At 41.7% G+C, this 26,888-nt stretch overlaps 1 protein-coding gene and 1 pseudogene across 22 annotated transcripts in view; one reads left to right on the plus strand and one right to left on the minus strand.

Annotated features, from left to right (window-relative positions):
- Positions 1 to 26,888, plus strand: part of LOC100647489 (electroneutral sodium bicarbonate exchanger 1) — a 27,684-nt gene continuing 796 nt past the window's right edge. Inside the window, exons 1-24 of one of the 22 annotated variants that reach the window (XM_048405689.1) lie at positions 1 to 226; positions 985 to 1,202; positions 7,557 to 7,687; positions 8,310 to 8,450; positions 10,110 to 10,175; positions 11,551 to 11,689; positions 11,788 to 12,007; positions 12,107 to 12,230; positions 12,612 to 12,788; positions 14,012 to 14,116; positions 14,836 to 14,939; positions 15,016 to 15,201; positions 18,649 to 18,855; positions 18,935 to 19,347; positions 19,414 to 19,579; positions 19,966 to 20,124; positions 20,251 to 20,400; positions 20,492 to 20,767; positions 20,847 to 21,236; positions 21,321 to 21,428; positions 21,501 to 21,635; positions 23,464 to 23,642; positions 23,716 to 23,830; positions 24,542 to 26,886. In XM_048405689.1, coding sequence (XP_048261646.1) covers positions 7,564 to 7,687; positions 8,310 to 8,450; positions 10,110 to 10,175; positions 11,551 to 11,689; positions 11,788 to 12,007; positions 12,107 to 12,230; positions 12,612 to 12,788; positions 14,012 to 14,116; positions 14,836 to 14,939; positions 15,016 to 15,201; positions 18,649 to 18,855; positions 18,935 to 19,347; positions 19,414 to 19,579; positions 19,966 to 20,124; positions 20,251 to 20,400; positions 20,492 to 20,767; positions 20,847 to 21,236; positions 21,321 to 21,428; positions 21,501 to 21,635; positions 23,464 to 23,642; positions 23,716 to 23,830; positions 24,542 to 24,619 — 3,762 coding nt within the window. In that variant the 5' untranslated portion in view covers positions 1 to 226; positions 985 to 1,202; positions 7,557 to 7,563 and the 3' untranslated portion in view covers positions 24,620 to 26,886. Of the gene's footprint in view, positions 227 to 984; positions 1,203 to 2,873; positions 3,215 to 7,215; positions 7,398 to 7,556; positions 7,688 to 8,309; positions 8,451 to 10,109; positions 10,176 to 11,550; positions 11,690 to 11,787; positions 12,008 to 12,106; positions 12,231 to 12,611; positions 12,789 to 13,119; positions 13,183 to 14,011; positions 14,117 to 14,835; positions 14,940 to 15,015; positions 15,202 to 18,648; positions 18,856 to 18,934; positions 19,348 to 19,413; positions 19,580 to 19,965; positions 20,125 to 20,250; positions 20,401 to 20,491; positions 20,768 to 20,846; positions 21,237 to 21,320; positions 21,429 to 21,500; positions 21,636 to 23,463; positions 23,643 to 23,715; positions 23,956 to 24,541; positions 26,887 to 26,888 lie in introns of those variants that run through there. The other 21 variants (XM_048405694.1, XM_048405759.1, XM_048405757.1 and 18 more) reach the window with 21 other exon arrangements.
- Positions 16,041 to 18,102, minus strand: LOC125385082 (annotated as a pseudogene).

Below are 26,888 nucleotides of genomic sequence, written 5' to 3' on the forward strand. Positions count from 1 at the left end.
ACGTTCCTCGCTCGAGTCCTTGCACACAGTGAGCAAGTACACAGCACAGGGGTTCAACGACTACGCTAGCGACGTACTCGCGTACTCGAGCCACTCGATCTTCCTATTGCTTCCGATTTGTCACCGATCCGAACCCAGCCCAAAAGGATTTTGATTCACTCTGTTTGGCCACGGCCGTAGGAACATGACATTCCACTGCTATCTCAAAGGAAACTCTGATTGTGAGGTCTCGCGCGTTAAACTTGCTCGGTGGTTGACCCTTGCCTCTCCTTCTAATCGTTTCGCGACCTGACACCTGTCATGACCGACTCTCGCCCAACGACTTGCCACTACATTTACTCGTTTACCTCGTTCTATCCATTTTACTCGCTAAGATGAAAAGTTAGCTCGAAGAACAAAATACTTATAAACGAAAGAACGGACAAAATTATCGTTTTATACCTCTTCGTGCAAAGAATATGGAAATAGAAAACTTTGGTGCGTCTGAACACGCGATGTTTGGATCATTATCCGCGGTAATGACTGAAAAATTAAAGGAACAACTTCGTTTCTTTTTTAACTAATCTGATTGACAGGCAACTATCGGCAATGTTTCCATTATATCACGCGATTCTTAGTTTTTAAATCGATAAGAAGAATATGAACGTTAAAAAAAAAATTTGCAAATGCTCGAGCACGTTCCTAGATTTCGCTTATCACAGAGGTAAAGTTACATAAGTACGATTGCAAGCACAGCATTGAAAGAATAATATCTATTTAGATAGAGAGAGAATGGGCGAGGCAGTCGATCGCTTTGTATTTCGATTCCCAAATGGCAAGATGGTGTTAAATTGGAAAAGCAAGGGAGGGGCGTTAATGTAACGAGTCTCCGTTTTCGAAAAATATAACTCGTCGTTCAGCTCGCTATAATCTTTTATCTCGTGGCAACTCGTTCGCGATTCCTCTCCGCACGAACGTCCGCATCTTCCCCTTTTCTGCTTTTAGCGTGCAGCTCTGTATTCGTGGAGAAGGTAAAATGACATCCTAATCGTGGATATCGGTGGATCCGGTGGGTAGCGATCAAAATCGTGAAAGTGTACCGATTGGTGCGCCGACGTGCGAGTTTTCGCGCGGTGATGCAGGCTGCCTGATATAACGTGATCGCGTTGCAAGGAAAAACACTCGCGATCAAACGACGTTCGAGTCTTCCAGCAAATTAGAAGGTAAGCAAATATTTCAATGTTCTCTTTCTCGTATCGGTACTTGAATTACCCTAGAGAATTCTTGACGTACTTTGGATCGTGTCAATCCAAACCTACAAATATCTGAAAAGGTCGTGGATCGTGAAAGATTGACAAGACCGATGAAGAAACGATTTTCATCGATACACGATAGAGCTATTCGTAATGAAAAACGAACGAACAACAGGTAAATGTAATCGGGCCATTAGGCTGATAAGCGGTCCGTGAAGTATCTGCTTATCGGAACTCTAAGCTTTATTTGTAATTATATTTTACTTAAGTGTGATTAACGCACTTCTTTGTAGATTAGTCGTTAAACGACTTAGATCTAACCAAGCGATAACGATAGGCGAAGCGGACAATCGTTGTTTCCTTGTGAAAGATTCCTTCTTGATTGACACTAGAAAGATAGGCGATGCTCGAATGAACGCTAATGAAGAATAACTTAACACATAGTGAGCGCGTGTCCACTGACGTTCGTTTCCCGTAAACTGATCCGAACTACCCGCACAACGCACAAGAGTGCAATAATTCGACGATAATATACATATATAATATAATTCTTGATATGTATAAACCTGATACAAATGCTTTATGTTTTTCCATGAACTGTCAACCACCGAACCGTGTTATTTTTATCGATGATTATCAAGATGATAATGAGTGAAAGGTTAAACAGTTTGCTCGTCGTTGTTGACGCGCCGCGATTGCATGCCCCACCTTGGTCACAATTTCTTGCAATCTCACCTGAATCTAATCACATGAATATCTCGACTCGTAACTAGTTGACACTGGTTTCGAACGGTTTCCATCGATTCCTTGATATTTGTAGGTCCACACGACGATAAGTCAGTTGGTTTTTGCAACCGCAGCATAAATAGTTTCGACGCGCGATCTGGCCTATGATCGTAAAACGACGGTACGTTAGAGACGCGGAACGCGGCTGCTCCGCACCTGTCAGCTAAAATGAAAAAACCTGCCTCGAAAACTAGCTGTTTGGACAAAAATTAGCAAAGCGCTGCAAAGAGCGAGCAAACAGACAACGCGGTATCAATTTCTCAACGCAAACGTTTGTGAATTACGCGAGAATTGATTGTGTCTATTTAATCGGCACGCGTGGCCACGCTCACACGCTCCATTTTCTTTTCAAATATCACCTATCTATCTCGAAAGTGGAAAAGACGTCACGAGAATATGAAAAGAGGGAAAGTTTGTCGTTCGCGAAGGGGAAAGGGAATTACTTGGGACATCTGGCAAGTCGAGAAACTCGTAAGTCGATTCTCCCGCATCGTTCACGCGAAAACTCCACCGGGTCATTTGCGACACGAGACGGAATTGGTAAAATTTGTGAGTCATGAAACAAAGTTGCGCACGTTCAAACGATCTTCCAGAGAGCACGATATTGAAGCGTTATCTGAATGAAGTTGACTTATCAGCGTTAGCTATACGTATGCGAAACAACAAATGACCGATGACTACTAGCAAACTATGCGATGACTGGCTGACTAACGCTCCTCGACTGCCACTGACCATCGTCGGCGGTAAGCCCTTGGAACACAAGCACACATCGGTGTCAGCTGGTAGTAAACAGTCGATCGACGATCATCGCGCTGCTTGGACATACGTAAACGTGCGTATAAACTACGTAACGAGTGTAAGAGTGGGCGCGCGAGTGTGATCAACCGGTGCAGACCGCGATTCCGCTGTCTGTCTAGCAGCCTGCCGTGCCAACGTGCTTTCGTGCCAGCATCGTGTCACCGTACCAGAAAGTGTCTCATCGAGAGTGTATTACGCCCACATTGGCGTCTCTATTTGCACATTACTCGAATTCGGCTATGAGGACCGCCGTCTGACCGATCGTCATCCAACTACTTAACCCCATCGTCGTTCATCCGCTCCGATCGTAGCCATCGTATCATCCCAGCTTCCTCGCTCGAGTATCGGAGGAAGAAACGCCGGATCATGAACTCTAACGCCTTCGAGTACGATTCGAGGTAACCACATTTATCCTTGGCTCGATTTACAAGGAATTGGAGGCGCGTATATAAGTACGATGTAAATTTCCAATGACTCTGAACATACAACAACTCGCGCCTTTCTCACCAATTTCTGACATAATGAAAACGAACAAGAAGCATTATATTCGAGTTATTTGACTTTCGAAACAGAAAACGCGAACACATTGATTCGCATAATGAAAGAACAGTCTTGTTCTCTCGAATGTAACTTCTTGATTAAAGGAAAAAAAACATGATGGCACGGAGGTGCACTTTAACCTCAACGTTACTCAATACGATAGATAGGATCTTTATCGATGATTGTGCAAGGCCGAATTTTTAGGTACAAAGATTATTTTTATCAGCGCGTTTAAATACCGAACGCATTAGACGCTTCCCCTTTATCGTCGTTCCGTAAATGAAAATTCCTCGTCATATCTATTAGCGTTTGTCGATAGCGTTCTTCCCACATTTCTTAGCATATTTGCATTCGTTTCCGTAAACTCAAGTGATACCTGCCTCAAAGACTTTTCCACGCTACCGCGTTAAATACAGTGACTATACTTTAGAAGCTTTAATTTATCTGTTATCGTGTGTTATCGCGGTCCATTTTTCGCTTTACTCGACTTTGTATCGCTGTGCATCGTCATTGGATTTTTCATGGATATTGGTCTGCAAAATTATACAAAAACAATACACTGCAATATCTATCAGTCTATTTTCGTTCAGACGCGATTAACAAATTGTACGTTAAACAAAATCTCCCGAACTAACGTTTTATGCGATTTCACACCGGCAAGCATATCGGTATAAAATAAAGCAAACAGCGAACGAAAAAAGCAGAGGAAAATACATACGAAAGTTGAAGAAACTAATTGTTTAGGCGATGTGTCACGCTATATCGTTGACATCGATTCCGAGCCGTAGTTCGCGATAGTCGAATACGAAGCACCAAACATGTACATGTATCGCGTCACTGTATATACCTATTATTTTCTATTATTTCCTCCGTAGTTTTCCAAGTTTAACATGATAGTCGGTACCACCTTGCATGTTACTATGCTCTTGCAAGTGATGCGCGTAATACGCTACATTGCGAAATTTTCTTCGCAGCTCGCCAACGCGCGAGAATAATTTCAATGTTAAAGCGCATCGCTGCTTTTCCGGAACAATGTCATTCTAACGATCTGATAGTCCAACTACAGTTATTACAATGAGCGCTATATACGACGAAGAGACTCTGATGACTTTTTCACTACGTATATACATATACATGTATACGTCTATTTGGATCTCGGTTTAGAAATTGATCGAAATTCAAATGATCGTGTCGTCTCTTGGCAAAGAGCCTGCATCGATCGCGATTCTCCTCGGATCTTACGAATCGAGCGACTCATAGTCGACTTGGTCGTCGATTGTTTTGGCGACTACTGCCCGTAACTGACGATTATTTCGATCGTTATACTTTTACGTTTCAATTATACGGACCGGTATCCGCGCGAGCGGCACAACTTTGTCCCAGACGATACTCGTTGGTCGAATTACAAAAAATACCGTATCGCAAGGACTTTTTCATTTGACGTTGTTATCGCTCGTTAATGCATTTCATTGACCGGTCTGATGGACCTTTCCGTTGCTTAGCAATCGTTGTGGATTTTGTGCGCTTTTAGCATCGGCCATCGCACGCGTTTCATTCGCCAGCATTTCGAATTTGTCGCGTGCATCGATCAGTTGACGTTTGGCTTCGGTGGAACTTCGAAAGTACGAGAAATTTTGGAAAGCAGAGAGTCGGTAGATCTTTGAAAGTACGAATCGTCGTATTTCCCGTGTTTTCGTATCGACGAACACCAGATTGACCTCCAACAATTAAACAATTATCGTGTGCTGCCCTCGTTTATTATGCCACTCTCCCTTCGTCGAAGCGGAAGACGAGATGGTCTATTATGTAAAACTACATGTATATGTATGTATACACATAGGTGGGACGTAGATAATCATAACCCGGTAATTATCCACTTGACGGCTGGTAATCCTCGGCTGACTGTTTGACGTTTGTCGCGATCTTGACATTCCGGCAATCGGCCTCGATTAGAGGAAGCTTCTTCGAATGCTTTGGCTTCGTTACACCGAAAATCTGATCGATTCTCGCGGTCCTGCTATCTCGCGTATTTGGTGAACGCGTTTCCTCGCATCCCACGATACGAAACTTCCACGAACGTTCGTGCTTCGTGGAAATTTAATCAGACGAAGGAGCAGAGAAACCGGTTACGAATTGCGCATCTTCGTTTTACGATTGTATTAAAATACAACTTGCATCAGTGATAATACGTTTATTGTATTCGTAGTCAAAGATATTATGAATATTCGCTAAGATCGAGTGCCACCAATGCCTCGCAGTGATTTAAAGGATTTCTGACGATATAACGATATTAATAGTAAAATAGATCATAATTATATCATAAAATATATCATATATTAACAGGCCGTAAACCAATTATATGTGTACATAACACGACAACCATACAAACATAGCTTAAAAATACAAAAGCGATATCAAACCGCTATCTACACCGCAAGATTACACAAGCTGCATTTCAGCGAAGAGATATTTCCGGCAAAAAAGTCGAAGCAGTCAGCGAAGCAATTTGCACAATTAAGAATACGGTGCAACGGGCCCGAACAACCGTATCCTCGACGTACATTGTTAATATAAAAAATATTATTTGTCCTATATTGTTAACAATACACTTCAACCTCCTTCCCTCGATCTATACTCTCCGACTTTCCCATTTCAGAACGTCGTTTATTCGTTCAAAGTAAAGAGAAAATACGAAGACAAACGTATAGTAAAAACGGAATAATCGATCGCATTTGTACATATAGTTCTTTCGGTAACAAATTCTCTTTCACGATTGATTATTATCATATATGTACATCTTTATGTGTTTTTCAATGGCCTTTTATTAATCGTCGCGTTTATCGCTTGTTTTTACAGCGATGTTAATGTAATTTATTATTATTTATGATTACACGTAAGTTACTATAAAAAACAGAAAATAAGTTATTGCACGTCTTCTGATCGCCAAATGAGATCGTATAGCATCATATGAAATCGGATAGATCGTTAAGTTTCTTATGTAGCGCGAAACATTCACGATCCGCTCGTAAATTCTTGTCTCCTGGTCAATGTCGTTCGGAACGTTGTCATCATGTTCGGTGCAATTATTATCCTTAGCGAACGTGCTGGTTTCACGTAGTATACGGCATCGTATCGGCAAAAGAGCCGCGTTTTTACGATGCTTTATTACACGAGATACATGTGCGACACACTCCGAGCTAATCTGCTTTGACATAGCAATCAGGTTGTGTCTATAATCGCACGTGTCAACCGATTGCGCGTATCGCGTGACAGCCATTCACGATCTTCGTGCAACTATTACCTACGTTAGAATATCGCTCGTTAGTATCGTCGATGGAAAAACAAGAGTTGGTTCAAACTGACGGATGTCACATATTTTCATCTATCTACCACGAAGATGACGCGTCTACGAGAAACGAAACACGAGAGATACAAAGTCAATCGCGTGCAGCAGAAACACTCAGAACTCCCGCCATTGTTTCGCGAATACATCGCCGAGCATTGTCAACGTTTATCACGATTGGAGTTCTCGTCGTGCGTAATTAAAAATGCAACGAAGTATGGACCCTAAGGAAATATCTGACAGCTATGATTCATCGTGAGTACTCGTATTTGAAAAATAGGCGACCAAATTTGCTGCAAATCGCTACGCGTAAAGATTCGATAGCAAGTAAGCGAGAAGAGGGAAATAAGAGAACGCGTGCGTGCTCGCGCTGCAACACGAACAAAGTACTTCCTGTCGAGGAAGTTTAATTATTATAAAATCGCGTGTGCATCGCCAGTAACCGCGAGCAGACGACCGTCCCCGCGTTACTTCGCAATCCCACGCGCGTTTTTCCTTCATAAGCGTCGTTGAAAGACGAGAATTCGGGGGAACGATTTACACGTTATCGGTACTTTTGTGGAGAGTCGGATATATTCACGCGTCGCTACTGCAGCGGACGAGTCGCTATCGTGTTCGTGCGAATATCTGTTCACTTCGATAACGAGCCCACGAAATACACATCTTTGAACGCGTCGCTGCTACTGCGGCGGACGAAGGTAAATCGTTCGCGGAGTATCGAGGCTGTCGATTGAAACAAAATAACCTTCCAATCTTCGTAGAACTACTTTGTTAAAAATTTTTGTGATTTCACAAAGAATCAGAAAAATTATCCTAACCATTCGATGCTACACGTGTGCGTTTGATTTATTTTTTAGACCGTGGATGCAGCCAGGTATCGGAGGCGGAGGTGGCGCGGCCCACGTAGGTGGGACAGGTGACGACGAGGCTCCGAAAGATCCCGGTGTTCGGATCACTCATCAATCTTACACCGAGAAAGACTTCGAAGGTATCGAAATTTCTTCCATTTACATTCTGATTTTCTTAAAAGATTCCTGCCGATTATCGAAACCAGATTTCGCACCTTTATTTTTCTTTGCGATTTAATCGGGCCGTCGATATCTACCGTTCCGGCGTAGGTCAGCTGGATACACGAATCTGGCTTCGGTGTTTGCTCATAGAACGCGTTGCCGGTGCTTCGAAAATCGTTATTCCGTTTAGCAATGTCGCGATCTTTTCGTCTGCGTTGAACGCCGGGCTCGAGGTCACCTGTCCCCGTGCGATCTTGAACCGTCGACATTCCACAGACGAACAAATCGATTCGGATTATCCGGCTGACTCGTAACTATTCGCATCGACCGACGTAAATTGATCTAGCCAGCGGTAGTAGAGCGGGTGTAAAAGGTTTAAGAAACGTGGAGATCGAAAGAGGCAACGGAATTATAAAGGTCTGTCGGTCGTCGGTCAAAGATAGGGGAGACACCGAGTGTCCTCGACCGATAGAGAAAAGATCGCGGTGAATTTCTCTTTCTGTCGTGCTCGATAGGATTTTTATTATCGATAATCGTAGGAATGTCGTGGAACGTCGACTCGAGAGCCACTGACGCGAGTTCTCTTTCATCTGCTTCCAGGTCACAGAGCGCACACGGTATATGTGGGCGTGCATCTACCAGGCGAAAGGAGACATCGTCGTCATCACAAGCACCATCATTCTCAACGTCAGTTGGGAACAAGCAGTACCGATAAGGAGAATGTCGACAACGATAGGCCCAGTAAGTTTTCTCCTCGCTTGCGTTTCTGCTTCGTACGCACCCTAGTTCGCTTTCTACCCTCCGTTAGATCTTTCCCTGTGTCGCGTCGCAGCCCCAATTGTTCTAAATCGGCTACTTATCGGACCGCGTTCCAGCTAAAGGGTTGCCCGTGTTTTTTCCCTCGCAACTAACGTTTCCCTACACCGTTGGTTAATCCATAAAATTGAAACCGCGACGGATCCACGCCCATCGTTTCGGTAAAACGATCGATCGGTTAACGCGCCGTGCCGCATCGCGCCGTCCCAAACCGAGAGGACCAACCTAATCTCGTCTCCTCCGTGTCTGTATCATGTGTTTCCCTTTCGGTAAAGGACGACTGACGCTCTCCGACGTAATCGATAACCACCACGAATAGAAACGGGAGACAAATGTCTCTTGTAGGTCACGAGTTTTCGAGGCTACTTTAGCCTCGATGCTACTACATCGAACTTAGTTAATCGCTCTCGTGCGGCTTCAAAAAGATCTACTATTATAGTTGGCTGAAGAAAGCCACTTCAAGTCAAGATACGAAGGGCTGAAAATTCTCACCAACTTCTTGGTTCGCTTAATTTCCACCGAGCCGTGGAGATACAGACGTTCCGACCAACCAGTTTCTTTCGCGACGAACCGCGAAAAGTTTCTGACGCTGTGCCACGTCGTTAAGATCGCGGAACATCCCGAGGAAAGCCGTTCGCATGCTTTCGCACGGCTATTGTCGGAAATAAAAAACGAAACAGCGTCGTTACTAGCAGATGCTGAAACGGTTCTTTCGTATAATGTACGCGCGCGTTCATACGGACCGTGACGCTTTGAAAACTACTCCGACGGTTGGTTCATATCCATTAGCGGTGTCGTGTCGTTCAAGTAGCTACCGCAGAACCCGCGGGTAAACGTTACATGGTATGTTGCACTTTGCGGCATTATTGAACGATATGTGGCAACCAGCCAACCACTTGTCACGACTTCTCTGGTTGTTCACCTTATCTTTGGCACACTGAATATAAGAGGGTGTGACCGATATCGGATTCTGACAAGGGTTTCCAGCCCTTGTTTCGCGAGATAGTTCGCCTCTATTCCTTGTTCTCCTTACAAGAAGCTGGGAAAAAATGTTGGTAACAAATTCTTATAGAAACGCGCTCACGTATAAGTATGATTCGCGTTTGGGTAATACTAGATCGTTGGTCTGAAAACGTGTCATCCTCCTAAAGGTGCTGGCCGCAGTTCCTCGTTCCGATAAAATAGATTTATTTATATATTCATTTGATAAACCTATGATTCTATGCTCAACGCAGTCGTTTAATCTCTATCGACGCTATTTGAATGTATATCGAAGCTATGACTCGCGTTTTCTTCCCTTTTTCCTGTCACCCGTGTCACCTGCAAGCGACATTTTTAATTTCGTCCAAGAGAAGCTATTTATGTGGCAAACCTTCTGAAGAATATCAGCCACCTGGCTCCAGGTAATTTCTCGTTGATTCGACGAGATGGCCAAGTTTCGAGTTTGAGAAGCCACGCGGAAACACACTCTTGCACGACGTGTCGAGTCACCGTGAAAAACGAAACTATGAAAGAGTAATTGGGCGGAATTCGTAGTTGATCGGCGAACTGGCGTCAATGTTTGTTGTATCGTTGACGTTTCAGGACAATTGCTGATGACTCGAAGGAGTCGACTATCTAATATCTGCGATCCCGACGGCGAGATGATACGTAAGCTAAAATACACGTAACTGAATTCTATGTATTCTCGGACACACTTACCAAAGAGATCATTCGTACGTGAAGATGAAGATGGCTCGAAAATTCCATTTCCCTAAACTTTCAGTGTTCGCTTAATCGTTCAGGCACATTTAAAAAATGTAAGAGAAAGAGTCGACGATTTAAAGAAACAACGAAGAGCAATTATACCTGAGGATCTCGTCAAGGCTGCCGTAATCGCTCCAGCAATTTGGCGAGTTATTACGTTCGATTAGATTCGTAATTTGTACTCACGTTGTAGCATGATCCAGCTCGAAGAAGATTAATATTTATCAGATCAAATCGTTATGTGTACGATATAATGACTCACGACTTGTTACACTATTTATTGCTGTTACATAAAGAGTGCTGCATTCGTTTGCGTGACGCGATTGCGTTAATGTAGATTATCTTTACGTAGATATTCCGCGAACCAAAAAGATTGAATTTTCTTACGGTCAGCGAAACGAAACAATAATTCGTAATAATCCTAATCGGATACAACCATACGAATGGTCTCGTTAGATATTTTTCGATATGACACTCGACTCTACTTGCGATTACATGCATCACTATAGAACAGCTTGCGATAATTCGAAAAAAAAAATACATTTCTAACACTTTTCTTAAGCGTATGCATGTGTCGTTTGTCATTATGCACGCAATATTTGCGTTGATCATTCTGCACTGCTCGATCTGATACTAGCATACTTTTGCTCTCAGAGTGCCTCGCATTTTCGAAGGTGAACTTATCAACTCTCTTTTCGCAAACTTCACGTTTCTTCCCTACTATTTAACGATGTACGCACAACATTCTTTCGTTGTTTTTACAAACAATGCACTTGAACTGGCTGAAAACATCGTTTATTGCACTGAAAAACACAGTTATAAGATACATACGTACCAAAAGTCATTCGACATTCATTTGAAGGTGGTTAGAGGTCATATCGATATCATCCGAAGGTCGTTCCATCATATCAATGTCATTTCAAGATCTTTCATAGTCATCTCAAGGTCGTTTTATCATTCGAAGGCCGTACAAAGATCATTTGAAGCGTCACGTGAAAGTCATTTGACGGAGATGGTTTTGAAACCGCTCAAGATCTTATCATATAGCGATCACCTATTTGTTGCAGATCATCGTAAGGTTATTCGGAGTTCACCCGATGTCATTTTAATCAACTTTAAATTTTACAAGTAGTTCAAACATCTCGATATGGTGTTTTATCAGAAGTGTTCTCTTTCTCTGTTTTATATAATGTATACATAAAATGTTCCGTTGTTCCGTTTGTTCTTTTACCAAACGACAAGAAGCCTGGTGGTTCAAGAAGCACGTCTGAAATTACAGTTACGCCGCCAGCCCAGAGGGTGCAGTTTATTCTGGGCGAGGAAGTCGGGGACGATGCACACGAGTCCCACCCCCTCTTCTCCGAGATGGAGGAGCTCGTCAAGGATGGTGACGAGATGGAATGGAAGGAAACGGCCAGGTAGTCGCGACTCCTTAGAACCTTTTATTCTCGGCAATGACGAAATTCTTTCTCGATATCGGACAAATATAATATTTATCTTGACATTTTCCATTCAGGTGGATTAAGTTCGAGGAAGACGTGGAGGAGGGTGGAAATAGGTGGAGCAAACCTCACGTAGCGACGCTCTCGCTACACGCTCTTTTCGAGCTAAGGAGCCTGCTGTTAAATGGAACTGTGATGTTGGACATGGAGGCGGCGAGTTTGGAACAAATCGCCGATTTGGTACTCGATAACATGATCAACAAGGGCTCCTTGCCGATCGAGGCGAGGGAAAAGGTATGGATGGAGGCTCGTGACCAGACTCTATCTCTCTCTCTCTCTGGCTTATGAAATGTTTAAGAACAAGTTTTAACGAGAAAGCTATTTGGAATACAGGTCAGGGAAGCTCTTCTGGTGAGGCATCGGCATCAACATGAGAGACGCAAGGATAACAACATGTCCAGGCTACCAATTATCAGATCCTTGGCCGAAATAGGTCGAAATCATTCCTCTTCGAAGAGTAAGTTCGCCATCATGCATTTTCGATTAGATCATTCGATGTCATCTGAGAAAAAGAGTATTAATATTTAACTATCGCGCGTGCGGTCATTTGAAACAAAACGCGTTCCTTCGATTATCCCGATTCGATCAAGCGTATTTCTCTTTTTAAACTCTAAATATTTTCTGCACTTTATTTCTTTTCCCTTTTGCGAAACACTTAATTTGTTTAAAATATTTATCTATTATATTATTTGTTTACTCGACATTATGCCAAACATGTTGAACGAGAAATTGGAGAAATGTAAACGGTATGTGAGTGGGGTGGAAAATATCCGGCAGCACTTTAGACCTTTCAAAATTTCCTCACACTAAACGCGTGCAACACGCTCGACATTTTCAGATTCCGACTGTACTTGTGGTTTGCATGCGTTGTTGACGTCAGATTTACAGGAGCGTCGCGACGCTAGGGACGCCTACGCTCCCTCCGTCGCTCGCAGTAGCAGTTGCCCAAATTCGAATACGGCTCTGCTTTCGAAAGAAGCGAAAGATCTGAAAGGACCGTACCTTCTAGTTCCAGGTATAACGTAGGCCAAACTAAGGCTAAGCAGCCTCGATTGCCTTGGGTTACGGTGCTTTCGCAGCTTTCTACATCCCTTTGTTCTCATTGTCCAACAGTATTCCACCCTTGTCTACGAATAACGTTTTAACCCGCTATTAAACATTAACCTTTATTCACGAATAATTTGTATAAACGTGCACGCAAGATTCGATTCGTTTTCATTTTGCGTAAAAATTCGTCAGTATGGTGTATAGTGGCTACATGTGACTACATGGATAATAAGTCCATCGACTTCGCCTGAATCGATCGTGGTACGAATATTTACACTTGTTTCTTATTTTTCAATCAGACGAATTCGGCATTCCCCACGTGGTCGGATTCACAGCATGGTTCGCGATGTGTCAACTAAAAGGTTAGACTGTCAGGTGGTTATTGTTCTTATAAATTTTAATCGATAGAGCACAAATCAGTGTCTTTCGTACTCTCGTCTACTTGGTAATTCTCTGCATTTCGTTGTCTCTTCTCCCCCCTCTCTCTCTCTCTCTTTTTTCATTTTCTCGTATATATTCTAGAACCGCAATAATGTAATATTCCCTGACATATATTTCCGTATCGATTATGCATCGTCTCCCACTATTCGTTTTCCCGTGGACTTCTCGGTGTTCTACAGTAATTAAGTATTGCACAGAACGCGTTCATTATCGGTCGGACTCGCAAATGCAACTCGGAAGGACGCTCGTGTCTGGCGAGTGTCGACCGTTACTACTGCGACCATGACGCGACACAGATACACGGAATTCCAAGCAATTCTTTTCACGTTCTCCTGAGATAGAGGCGATTCGAAGGAAGTGCACGATCGCGGGAACGCATAGGTGAACCTTCACAGTACTAATCAGGAGGCATGATCTCTCTAATTGTATAATATGCACGTGACTCAATGTATACTCTAACTACTCGATATACTTTGTACTATTAACTGTCATACTTATAATCGACTAACATCTGCCTTTTCAGCGTTCCAACTAATCTTCCTTTCCTGTCTTTGCGATTTTTTATTATTTCCCCTAAACGATAAACGATTACGATCTCGCTAACGAGTTGCGAGTTGGAGCGAGTTTCGCTCGGTAGGCAACCGTTGGCGAAACGTAGTGCACTGAATGAAAATGGGATTTCCTTCCTCCTTGGGTCCTTCCTCTGTAAATAAAGAACGATCCTGGTGTGTGTTTCATGCTCATTTTTAGTGGAGGAATCGAATTCTGCCCCGGCGATCGCCGGCGCTACAAGTCACGGCAGTGGGCCAGCGCTGAATGCCGGTAGCCGCTTCCTTGCCATACCCGGTAATCCCGGTAAACTGCTTTACTGTGCTTGGCACTTTTCTTATTTTTTAACATACTAGAGAACCCTCTCGTCGCCGTAAATTTCCCGTAGCAAACTATACAACGCTATAATCATATCACGTACTCTCTCAACACGGAAGTCTGAACGACGAGAGAGTATTACGAGTTGTCGGAATCCCGAGTCGAACGAACGCTCCGCGATCATCGAGGTTGAAACGACGATGTTTAAAATAACACCTCTATCGGCAAACGATTATTGAGGGCAAGTGGGAACACGGAAAACAAAATCGACTCCGTCCTCGAGTGGCCGCAGCTATGTGGTCAATTTATCGGAAAAGTTTACCGTATTGGTTACCGTTCGAAAGGATTGAGTTACGTGTTCCTGATATTTAACGAAAGTTCTACACGGCTTCTGCACGGGGAATCTTCGAATTGAAAATTGACGTTCGCGTTGAAAAAGGAAAAACAGAAGTAATTCCGATCTACGACGTAATCTCTTCGTTCTTCGTTGACCCGCGAAGTCTTTATTATCAGATTCCCGCAACTCGGAAACGCTTTCGACACGTGAACGTGGGCCGCAACTATCTAACTTTTAGCGGTGCTGGATAGAGGTGGTAATTGAGAGGAAACGGAAAAATATGTAGCTCCTCGATTACATTGCCCACGCGACTTCTCGTTGTAATTTACCTTGGGAAGACGCAGTAGGCGGTAAGCTAGATTTCTTTCAGGCCAAGAACCAGGCACCAACGGGATGGATCGAAGTCCAAGCAGCGTGTCAATTAGCCGAAATCACAGTTCGTCCGCCTTAGAAAACGGAGACGCAAATCACAAGGTTCGTAGACTTTAACGATCTCATCCATCGTAATCAGACTGTGCGTAGAAATGTTTCTTTATGATCTTTTCACCAGGGTAATACTCATTTTATGCGGAAAATACCAGCTGGAGCCGAGGCGAGCAACATTCTCGTAGGAGAAGTCGATTTTTTAGATAAAACGCTGTCAGCCTTTATTCGGCTAAGCCAGGCGGGAATAATGGGTGACTTAACGGAAGTTCCTGTGCCAACAAGATTTATATTTGTCCTGCTCGGACCTACGGTAAGATTCGTTTGAAATCTAGACAAAAGCACTTTGTCGATGAGTAAAGCGATTTCAGTTGGAATATCAATTGTAGCGTGCATCGCTAACAGAGCATCAATTGTGTGTACCTATCGGGCAGATATGGATTCTCGGGTAACTCGATGAAAAGCTCCTTTCGCGTAATTAACGTTTTAACGAAGCAATTGTCTACTCTGATTGCCTGGACTATTCTCGATCTCGAGAGAGGGATATACAAACCGATTTTTACCTAGCTTCGGTGAGAGCTTGATTTTTTCCAATGATTTGTCGCGTTTCTTTTCATCAGCGAACGTTTTATCTTTAGTTTATCGACCACAGTGAATCTTCAGATGACTGAAGCGATCCATTTCAATCCACTAGACTAGATGAAACGACTTTGAAGCATTTTTACGAAGCATTTGTGCACAATTCTAATCCTTTATCTTCAATACATTTTTCTTTGTCTTGTAAGCTTTCGCCAATCTTTGCTAGAGGGTCAGTAAATTAATCTGTTTAATCTCGACATAATGAACGGGTTTATTTCTTTAATCGATCACTCACCGATGTCTCATTTTAAATCTATTTTAAGGAGGCATTCTGCTCGGATTGAAATTTTTGAAGTAAGATATAACCAATGGTCATTTTCTAATAATATTTATATTTATATAATGATCTCAAAGGGGTGGTAAACGTGTTGACATCTAACAGGTCAAGCCAATATTTATAAACAGTTGCATATAATGGGAATGGGTTCATTTCTATGGGAATGATTGATTAGAATTGAATTCATAGTTCCAAAACATTATAAAACTTCTCAAAATATTAATTTATTTGCTACACTCTGAGATTATTCATTGTTAGCATGTATGCAAACACTATGACAACAAATATAAATAACTGCATAAATACAACTATAAAACAAACTCAAAATAATTAATACCTTTTTGTTCTGATATAGATTCATGAACATTGACAATTAACTAGTATTAGCCAATCAATAATAAAATCATTTTTTACATACAAGTGTTTCGTTCATTGATACTGATTCAATTAGTTAGATGGTCTATAGGATCACCATAAATATATTATCAATGTATGCAATGTATTTTTATATATAATTGTTGAAATATTATGAATACGTATGAAATACAGCGAGAAGAAAACTTGTACACTTATCGTAATAGGTTCACGCTACACAAATTGTCACGCCAAGATCACGTTTTACATCAACAATCGTATGTCTAAATATCTGTATACTAAAAATGCTACTTCTAATTCTACGTTATAACATATTTTACACATTCTTGCACTCTCTGTAGGTTTAATATTTTGAGATTTATATTCATGTATTTTCTACACTTTCTGTCACGGATTCTATTGCTTGCAATACCCTGAATATTATTATCTTGAGAACTCGATTGTGGATTGTTTTCTGTTTCTTTCTTTCCCTCTGTTTCTACGTTTGTAGATTGTATGTATGTATATATGTGATTACAACCTCTCGCTGATACTCAAATCCTACTACTACATCTGACATCATGTACTTTATCTAAACATTGTGACAGTGTCAGAAGTGGGGACAGACGGAGCAAACTGAGTTATCTCTTGTCCCCGCCTTCCCGTAACATTCTGGCAATCAACTTCTTAACTCCCTATTATACTTTCTTAAATAATGTTTGTAAATAAAACAGCGATAGCTAAATTGGTCGAGGCTTGGATTCCTAATCGAAAGTTCTTAGTTTCGAATCCTCGACTTTCAATTAATTTTCAGCCTATGGCACCTTCTGCAGCTCTTCGCAATCTATTCGTAGTTGGTACACTGTGTTTATTACAGTGTGTGGTCCTCTAGTGGTTCGGAATATTCTGGATGCTCAGAATGATCATCCACATGTGGTGGGTGTTTGATGTTAGGATTTCTCCGCATATCTCTTCCAACTGTTAATTAATGAACATTAATGAAAAGTAAAGGAGCAAACAAAATTGGGTAGACTCATGTGCATTGTGTCTTTTCTCCCATTTTACAAAGGAACACGCTACTACCATTGGTATCTCTTCATCTTCTGAAAAAGTTAACTGCACATACTTATAAGATTTATGCCAGAAAACAATGCACATGAATTTACCCTATTTTATTTGATTTTTATTTTTTATCGAGGGACATGCCAAGTAGTTTCTAACTTAGAATCTATTCTATTTTTTTCTTAACATTTATTCTCAGTTACCACTTGGTCTGTTCTTTGCAAAGATCATCTTGTGTTTCCCAATCTTGTAAACTATCTCTTCTAAAATTTGCATCTGTTAAGTGTTCCTTCGTTTGTGGCATAGATTTTGGCCATGTTGCAAATGCATGTGGTCTAGCATTATAACCAGCATACTCAGGATATACTAATTCCTTAGTCCTTCCCAGACTTAAACAGCAAAGTTTAGCTGTGATTGATGGTTCTAATTCCGTTGAGAAGTTATGGTTATCAGGACTAGATGTAGGTAATTATTTATAAATACATTTCTACAATTATGCATATATCTGTACTTCTTGCTAATGACAGTATAACTGCTGGATCCACTCCAATTAGTACATTAGCATAATTAAATTTGCGAATAAAGACCTTCTATCCAATACCATATCTTTGCTTGACATTCGAAACATGTCACTTTATCACCTTCGCTTATGTAATAGAATCCTACAGCTGCAAATTTTTTATGTCCAATGTATGGTATATGCTAATTTTCAAAACTCTGAAACCTTGTCGCTTCAAAACGGTAATCAATATTATCTATTTCTTCGCTCGAATGTTGCAGCAACTGGCGATGATAAATATACATTTGCTCGAAGGTCTGAAGTTTGAAATGTTTCCCAAGTCCGGCGTTTTATGATACAAATCATCTTATTTGAGTTATCGTTAAAAGTGTCTTGAAACCTATTTACAAAAAATTGCAATTGTTAAATAAAATATTAATTGTAATTGAGGCACTTTTATCAAAATATTATTAACTTATAATCGTTTTTTCTACAGTAAGCAATAAGTATCTTCCATAGTTTCAGTTTCATTTTATTAATGGTAAAGTTTACTTTCAATTCCATATAGTAGAATTGCGCAACGTATGAAATGTGCAGATTTAAATAGATACCGCGTTGAATGTATAGTCGTGCTCGTATTTGATAAAAAATAAGGAATAGGAGGAGCTCTAAATTCGCTAGATGATTGCAATGTCGTTATGATTCGCGAATGACGGAGTATCACGAACTTTTCTTAACATATAACGTTGAAATGACACAGCCTACGCATCGCACGCGAACGAGAACTTCCGACAACTTCCTGTTTCTCTCGATTCTTAGTTGTTTCGTGCGTAATAAGTTCGTTTATTGGTGTCTGGCATTCCTTCTCTATCTATCCTGAACTTTTACAATTTCCTTTAACCATAACATACACTTTGTTCTCATCGTAGGGTGGAATCACAGGTTTCCACGAGATTGGCCGTGCCATGGCTACGCTGATGTCCGACGAGGTCTTCCACGATGTGGCGTACAAGGCCAAGAACAGAAATCATCTGCTTGCAGGAATCGACGAGTTTTTGGACGCTGTTACGGTTCTACCGCCAGGAGAATGGGACCCTGCGATCAGAATAGAACCGCCTGCCGCTATTCCTTCGCAGGTAAAATATACATGAGAAATCATTCGCAAATAGAGAATTTTATATTTTCATAATCAACCATAACGATCGATTTGCTCAGGATGTAAGGAAGCGACCAAAAGAAGAGAAACCGAAGGAAGACCTAGACGACGAAGCAGACGAGCAAAAGTTAAGGGAAGAATCCGGTCTGTCGAGAACTGGCAGGCTTTTCGGTGGCTTGGTAAACGACATAAAAAGAAAAGTGCCGTTTTATTTTTCCGACTTCAAGGACGCGTTGGCCCTTCAATGCGTAGCCTCTTTTATCTTCCTGTATTTTGCCTGCCTCTCGCCTATAATTACATTCGGTGGTTTGCTGAGCGAAGCCACAGGCAAAAATATGGCCGCCATGGAGTCGCTCGTTTCCGGTTTCGTTTGCGGCATCGGATATGGATTTTTCTCCGGTCAACCTCTCACCATTCTCGGTTCCACCGGCCCGGTCTTAGTCTTCGAGACGATAGTCTACGAATTTTGCAAGTGAGTAGGTTCTTACGACGTAAGAGGTTTCGTGGATAACGTAAAAGTATATCGTTATGTTCGCAGGAAATCAGATTGGAACTACATGTCGTTCCGCTTCTGGATCGGCTCGTGGATAACACTGATTCTGGTAATCCTCGTGGCGATCGACGCTAGTGCTTTCGTGTGCTACATCACGCGGTTCACGGAGGAAAACTTCGCCACTCTGATCGCGTTTATCTTCATTTACAAGGTACGTGACCGATATTCTCATCTCGAACAGCAAGAAAAGTAAGTTTCACTCGCAAAGAATCCGTCTTCGTTACCTACGTGAATCCTAATTGCGCAACATTGTCCTTCTGCTGCGATACGGGTTAATTGGATATGGTGTAACTGTGTGTGCTTCGCGAATCGCACAATCAGCGAAATTACCGGCATCTGGGTCACGAATCGCGGCGTACGCGTCTAATCGAAGCGTTTTAAGCGGGCTTCGAAACCGTGAGCCGAAAGTTCGATCGACCTCGATCTTGACTACAGAGTGGCAACGACAATCGAACGTTCTTAAGCTTCAATTTAATTCGTCAGCTTTTAATCGAGAATATTCGCAGAGGAAATGGACTAAAGATTCACGTGTTTCAGGCCATCGAAAACGTATTGTCCATCGGCAAAAAGTATCCTATAAATACTCATGCGAACGAACCGTTCAACTACGAGTGTTGGTGCAAGCCGCCGAATGGCAGCCTACCGTCTAGCTACGACAACATTAATTGGACGGCTCTCGATCAAAAAGCATGCCAGGTTAGTTGAACGTCCACGTCGAACTACTCGTTAGCCGAAATTACAGACTACAGCGGCACATTGATCTTAAGACTGACTCGATACAGCGTCATATCACTAATGAGAATGTCGTTGACTTTCTTTCAGAGTTACAACGGCACGCTGGTGGGCGATGGTTGCAACCTACCGCACTACATACCCGATGTGTTCCTCATGTCAATTATACTATTCATGGGCACATTCTTGCTATCCGTCGAGCTCAAAGATTTCAAGAACGCTCTCTTCTTTCCATCAAAGGTAGTATTACATGGTTTAGTCGCGTGAAAATCATCGTAAAAGTTAGTGAAAACTACCGATCAAAGTCTCATTGGTCGCACGTACCATACAGGTCAGACAGGTGGTCAGTGATTTTGCGGTGATCATCGCGATTTTTTCGATGAGCACGCTCGACCATTTCGTGAATATTCCAACGCCCAAGCTCGAAGTACCGGAGGAATTCAAGCCGACGTTGGCCGGTCGGGGATGGATGATCTGGCCTTTTCAAAGCAATCCATGGTGGAGCGCCATCGTCGCGTGTCTGCCAGCTCTCTTAGGCACTATACTGATTTTTATGGATCAACAAATTACAGCCGTGATAGTCAATAGGAAAGAGAACAAATTAAAGGCAAGCGTCCATTCCTCGTTTGAAAAGCGATTGAAAAGTTGCCCGAAAGGCATCGATAAAGTGTATCGTTCGTGTTTAGAAAGGATGCGGCTATCATTTGGATCTGTTCGTCCTTGCGATCCTGATAGAAATTTGCTCGGTGATGGGACTGCCCTGGTTCGTCGCGGCAACGGTGCTCTCGATCAATCACGTGAATTCGTTGAAACTGGAATCGGAATGTGCCGCGCCAGGTGAAAAACCGCAGTTCCTCGGTGTCCGCGAACAGCGTGTTACACACATTTTAATCTTTTTGATGATCGGCTGCTCGGTTCTGCTCACGCCAATGCTGAGACACATACCGATGCCGGTGCTGTTTGGAGTTTTCCTCTACATGGGAGTTGCTTCGTTGAAGGGACTTCAATTTTTCGACAGAATTTTAATCATGCTGATGCCGGTTAAATACCAACCTGACTATATGTTCCTTCGGCAGGTAAAATAATTAACAGCTAATGGTTCGTGCGTTGCTCAGAAACCATCAGATCTTTCATAATTCACTAATCGTAAATTGTCGTAGGTACCACTGAAACGCGTTCATCTGTTTACAACGATACAGTTGACTTGTTTAGCCTGCTTGTGGATTATCAAATCTTTCAGCAGCACCTCCATCCTGTTTCCTTTGATGGTTAGTCGTTTATCAAATGATAATAAATTAAGATAACATCGTTTCTCCTCAAACAAATGATATTTTATACAGTTGGTGGTGATGATCGGGATACGAAAGTCCTTAGACTTGTTGTTCACTCAACGCGAGTTAAAGATCTTGGACGACGTAATGCCGGAACCAAGCAGGAAACACGCCGAAGATCTACGACAACTGGAGAGCGGCGAGGTTAGCACCGTGAGACGAGTACTAAATATCATCATTGGTCGTAAATAGCACAAAAAAAGTGATTGCGTGGCGAATATTTGCCCCGTGGTCACGGTAACTGTCGGCGATTACGATGAACCCGCGTTTTGCCGGAAACGCAGCGAACGGCGCGATATATTAACGAACGATCATTTGCACGTGGTCTAAATTTTGCTGCACGTGTTCTAGCAAACAGTCCTCCTCGACGCCGTTTTATCGCTGTTCTCGTTAATATCTATCCGATCGAAGCAATAATAATAATAATAATAATAATAATAATAATAATAATAATAATAATTTGCCATTAAACGTGCCTGAACAACGAGAATGGCTCGCTCCAAAATTAAGGAAAACAAAAAATGTATTCGGTGGTTTCGTAAACGTTTTCGACCAAAGTAATTTTCGCACAACTGTGCGTGCCAAAATACTCCGACCAGTATTAATTACATGTAATAGTCGTTTCTTCGAATAATATCTAGCATTTTGGACACGACTGTTTTAAAACATAGATAAATTTGTTATCGTAGTTGAATTACATAGATTTGTAGGTAATTGCATATTTGCTAAGAGTATACCATCGAAAGATTCGTAAACACGATAATAGTAACATTGCTTACCTTTTGTCGGCCTACGAGATTTTATTAAAACGCGGACGAATCTTCTTTTTGTCTTTTTAATTGAATTTACGAAATATCGTTATCAGTTCGTGACAACACACGCAAAACTATAACGATGCCAATGTTTCGACAAGCATTTGACACACATGTATCCGCTCGATGTATCGTCGAACACAGATTGCCTACCTTTAACATATGAAAATACATTATTGTTTAAGAACACACACAAATCTCTATGTAATCCTAACTCTTCCTTACGAAGCATTTACCGACACGTTTGACACATAGCACACGAGTCAAACACGCTCCGTTTGCATGCAATCCTAAGTTCCCGACACGTGTAGGATACCAGACTACACATTAGATCAGATGGACCTTCAGCATCGAACAGAAACCTTTCCTCGCTGTTCTCGCGTATAGTATCCGTCTTTTTATCAGATATATATTATTTCCAAGCACAAGGTTCAAACACCATAACTTAAATACGCAGTTAAGGAGACACACGCGTTTTTTTGTGGGGGAAAAAGAGGGAGAGAAAAAGGTAAAAAGATAAAGTTCTCTCAGAAAATCGGACAATCAGGGGAAAGTCGATGTGGAAATGAAAGAATGCCAGAGACATAAAGGTACCAGTGGTCGTCGAATCCTGCGGCTGTCATCGGTACGTGACCATAAGCGCACGTCCATAGTTCCTCGGCCTCGAGAATAATTGTAACATTTGTATCTACCTTCCTGCTGAAGATCACACCTTTATTACGCTGAACTTCAGACGTCGTGCACTGCGATATAATAAATTTGATCACGATCGCGATCGCGGTAACGATGGCATAGACTCCGTTCATCGTTCCAGCGATTCGTTTTATCGATACTGTCATTCTGGTATCATTATTAAGCAAGAAAACAATTGAGGTGATTCGGCTCTGCACGAGTCACGAAGGCTACTTTTCCACGCGATACCTGCTCGTTCTCAGCCGAATGCAAGTTTCATTTTCTGTCTTTTTTTTTTCCTTTTCCAGCTCGGACGATGCTAACCGAAATACCGCTTTCCTTTTATACCCAAATCCACCGTTCTTCGAGGTCTGTGGAGTACGGTAGTGCCGAGAGTTTTGCCGAGTTCAATGCATGGCTTGGTTTATTTTCTTTTCCGAGAGCAACGAGAATCAAGCGCAAAGCTGAGTTTACGATTTGTCCCTTAGGAACAGAACGAGTCTATGGGATACGGACCGTCGGGAAACATACAGATTTCGTTAGCGAACGGCAACATTATAAAGATCCCAATGGCGAGCATCAATATCAGCGAAGAGGTGAATAAAACCGGGATTTGGCAACAAGTGAACGAAGGCAACGAGAAAACGAAACAAGTGAAACTTATCAAGTACGTGTAGTCGATTAGGATGTAGATAGAGTAACGATGTGAAAACGACGTTGTTAACTTGGCTGGAATTTAGCGCGGGAAAGCAGAAGAAGCACTCGAAGAAGGAAAACCTGTTGATGGCTGACGAGACTACGAGGCTGACTACGATGACCGAAGAGGACGAAGATGACAGTGGAATCTCTATCAAGGTGACAAACGTAAATGACTCTAAATTCTAACCACCACCACGATCACCAAACTGATAAATCACATGGCAAGTCACACAGCAAGAGCACCAATACACCGGCATGCAACATACCCCCTGTACGCTACTGTGAGTAAGAATATAAAAGGGGGCTGCACGGAACCCTCGGAGTCGTCTTAGATAGATCCGTCCTTAGGAACAACGACGACTCTGATAGAGAAGAAGACCTACTTTCGCATCCATTCTCGATTGTATCCGATGCATAGTTAAGTTGCAGCATGCAGTGTTCGCCAATAAGTATCAAAATAGAAAGCAACAGAAAAGATATCAGTGAACTTGATTTTCTTTCTATATGTCCAATTATCACGATAGAATCGAGCAAAATTTAATTTTTGCATGTGTTGAATCTTATTGTTCGCACTTTCATACTTGATTTATCACTTGCACGCATTTTTCGATAGTCGAGTGTAATTTTTCGTATCCATCCGTGGATAAGAGAAATTGCGGAGAGATATTATCCGTTGCAATAACGTAATTACCGTGACATATAGTTTTTACAACTGTAACGAATGGTTGAGTTCGATCGTCGGAACGAATAATTGTCATCGCGGCTCATTCAAAGATTTTTATGTACGTAGATGCTTGTTTGAAACGATTGGCTTCTCGTTAATGCGCTTCGCGAAATTATGCGGAATGTTTGATTTAATCGTTTCAGGTAGACTTGATACGATCGAAGGAAAGCATCAGCCCGTTAACGATTAACGGCACTACTTCGGCCGAGACTTCTGTCTAACAAAAACAACGCTACATTGGGAACGCTCGCGATCATCTTTGAACGATCACTCGATCTTTGAACGATTCCGAAGATTCTGTTTTCCTTTAGTTCCAATTTAAACGGTACAAAGCACGTTTTGATTTTCCTCGTACGCGTTATCGTCTAGTCATGGTAAACGCGATGATCGTGGTCAGGAACAGTCGAGAAAAGTTATTACAAGGACAATATTTTATAGGAGATGGAATTGCACGCGAGACTATCTAATTTCATCGCGTTGTAGCTTGGACGAGTGCAATTAACAAACGCCACTGACGGATACCTAGATGTAGCTGTCGTGAACCTTTTATTCGTAAGAAAGGAAGAAAAAAGAAACGCACACATCATTAAAACTTAAAGTAGAGCGATCTAGATTTAAGATTGGATTTGTTGATAAATCGACGCGTGAATTGTCATCGCTGGATCTCGAATCTATTCTTGTCAGTGCGCAATAACGTTTACTTGTAATCTAGCGATTATATGAATTAAGTAGTTTGTGCCCATAGAAAATACGCCAAGAAAACCCCTTTGGATATATCGACGTTTCCTTCGAGGGATGTCTCGCAGAGGAGCTTGACCGATACGCGTCGTCGATCGTAGAGAAAGCGCCGAAAAGGTCGGTATTACCCCCAGTGACGAGACTCATTCTTCACCAACGCTCATGCAACATTAACAACATTCTTCTAGCACGATTGGATTTTATTAAAATTGTTCAAGTTTCCAATACACGTCAGATACCGGCCAACAGCGACAATATATTCATTATACGGTAAATGTACAGCATCTTTTTTACGCTGAGAATAGGAAAATTCGATTGCGTGGAAGAAAATTCGTACGCAAAGATATTAGAAAAGAGTTTTCCATGTTTTTTATCGAAATTTTAGCACGACTGAATTTCCATGCGTAACGCCGTCCCTTGAAGGATGTCCTTTTCGTTCGAAAAAAGGAACAATGAGATTTTTAACGTACTGCAGTCTTTCAGAACATTGCGCGGATCGTTACACGAATAAGCTGTTATTTCTCCTTCTTCGCCGGTTTTCAACCGACACAGACACGGAAACGAACCGATTGGTGCGAGAATATTAGAAGAGAATAATTTCATACAATATTTTTCAAGCGACACGTTATCAAATTATTACACGTTGGAATAAACCTCCGAGGATTTGCAAGTCCGCTCGAGAACTGCGTGATAAGTTCGTCGATAAATGAGATTAGGTCTTCGTATTTGGTGAGATGAGATAGTAGCACTATAGATTAATAATAAAGAGAGGTAAGAGGCATTAATAGGCCTCCACCTGTATATACAACATATATTGGAACATCTCTATCGATATATGTATTATACATACAGCAAAGTACGATACGAAGCAGCCGTTCGTCTTGATGTTACGTGTGTTTGTATAAATTTAAGAAAGAAATTCGCTCGCAGATCTATACACGCTCGCAATGGGAAAGAAATTATGGAAGCGCATGCGAGCGTTCTCGATCCCGTTTCAGACACATGTTTGCCATAAGCTAACGGGCTACGATCGTCATTATAGTATTTTAAATGGTTGTGATTAGAATTTTGAACATTTTATGAATGATGTGTAAGTACTTGCTAGTGAAAGAACAGTGATTTCAATAATTTTGTAAATCTTACGCGACGTAAACAAAATTCTGCTTTAAAAGGTTCGCGTAACAAATTATAATAACAGAGCAGTGAATGCGCGTGATACGGTATTCCGCTATATTTTCAATTTACATATTTTTTAAAAATCGCGAACACATTTGCTGCAACTTTTTACAAAGATATCCCGAGAGTGTGCCGCGCCGTGTTTAGAAGACCTAGTTTCCTGTCCAACGTATCTATTTGCAACGGAATACCGTTAATGATAAAAATGGATACCGAAGTTGAAAGCGTAGAAATTTATTTTAGGTACTGAAATAGAATTTTGTTACGAGCAATAAGTTCAGCGTATACACGCGAAGTTGTTTATCCTCGCATAACATCGCATCGAACATCATTCAATTTTCATCATGAATAAAAGTGTACGTAACAAATAACTTCCTTAATGATTAACTATAGTTCGTATAAAGAATATGCACACTTTGGACACTTGCTTCGGTGGTCATAAATGTGTGTATATATACGAACAAACGAGGAAACTCATTGCGAGCAACAATGTATATAATCAGTTGCAATCATATAATTCGCTGCCATGCATGCAATCGATGTATTAGTCCTCCTTAACGGAATTGCTGATAAATC

Source organism: Bombus terrestris, chromosome 1, assembly GCF_910591885.1.
Source record: "Bombus terrestris chromosome 1, iyBomTerr1.2, whole genome shotgun sequence".
In the NCBI taxonomy this organism is placed as follows: Eukaryota; Metazoa; Arthropoda; class Insecta; order Hymenoptera; family Apidae; genus Bombus; species Bombus terrestris.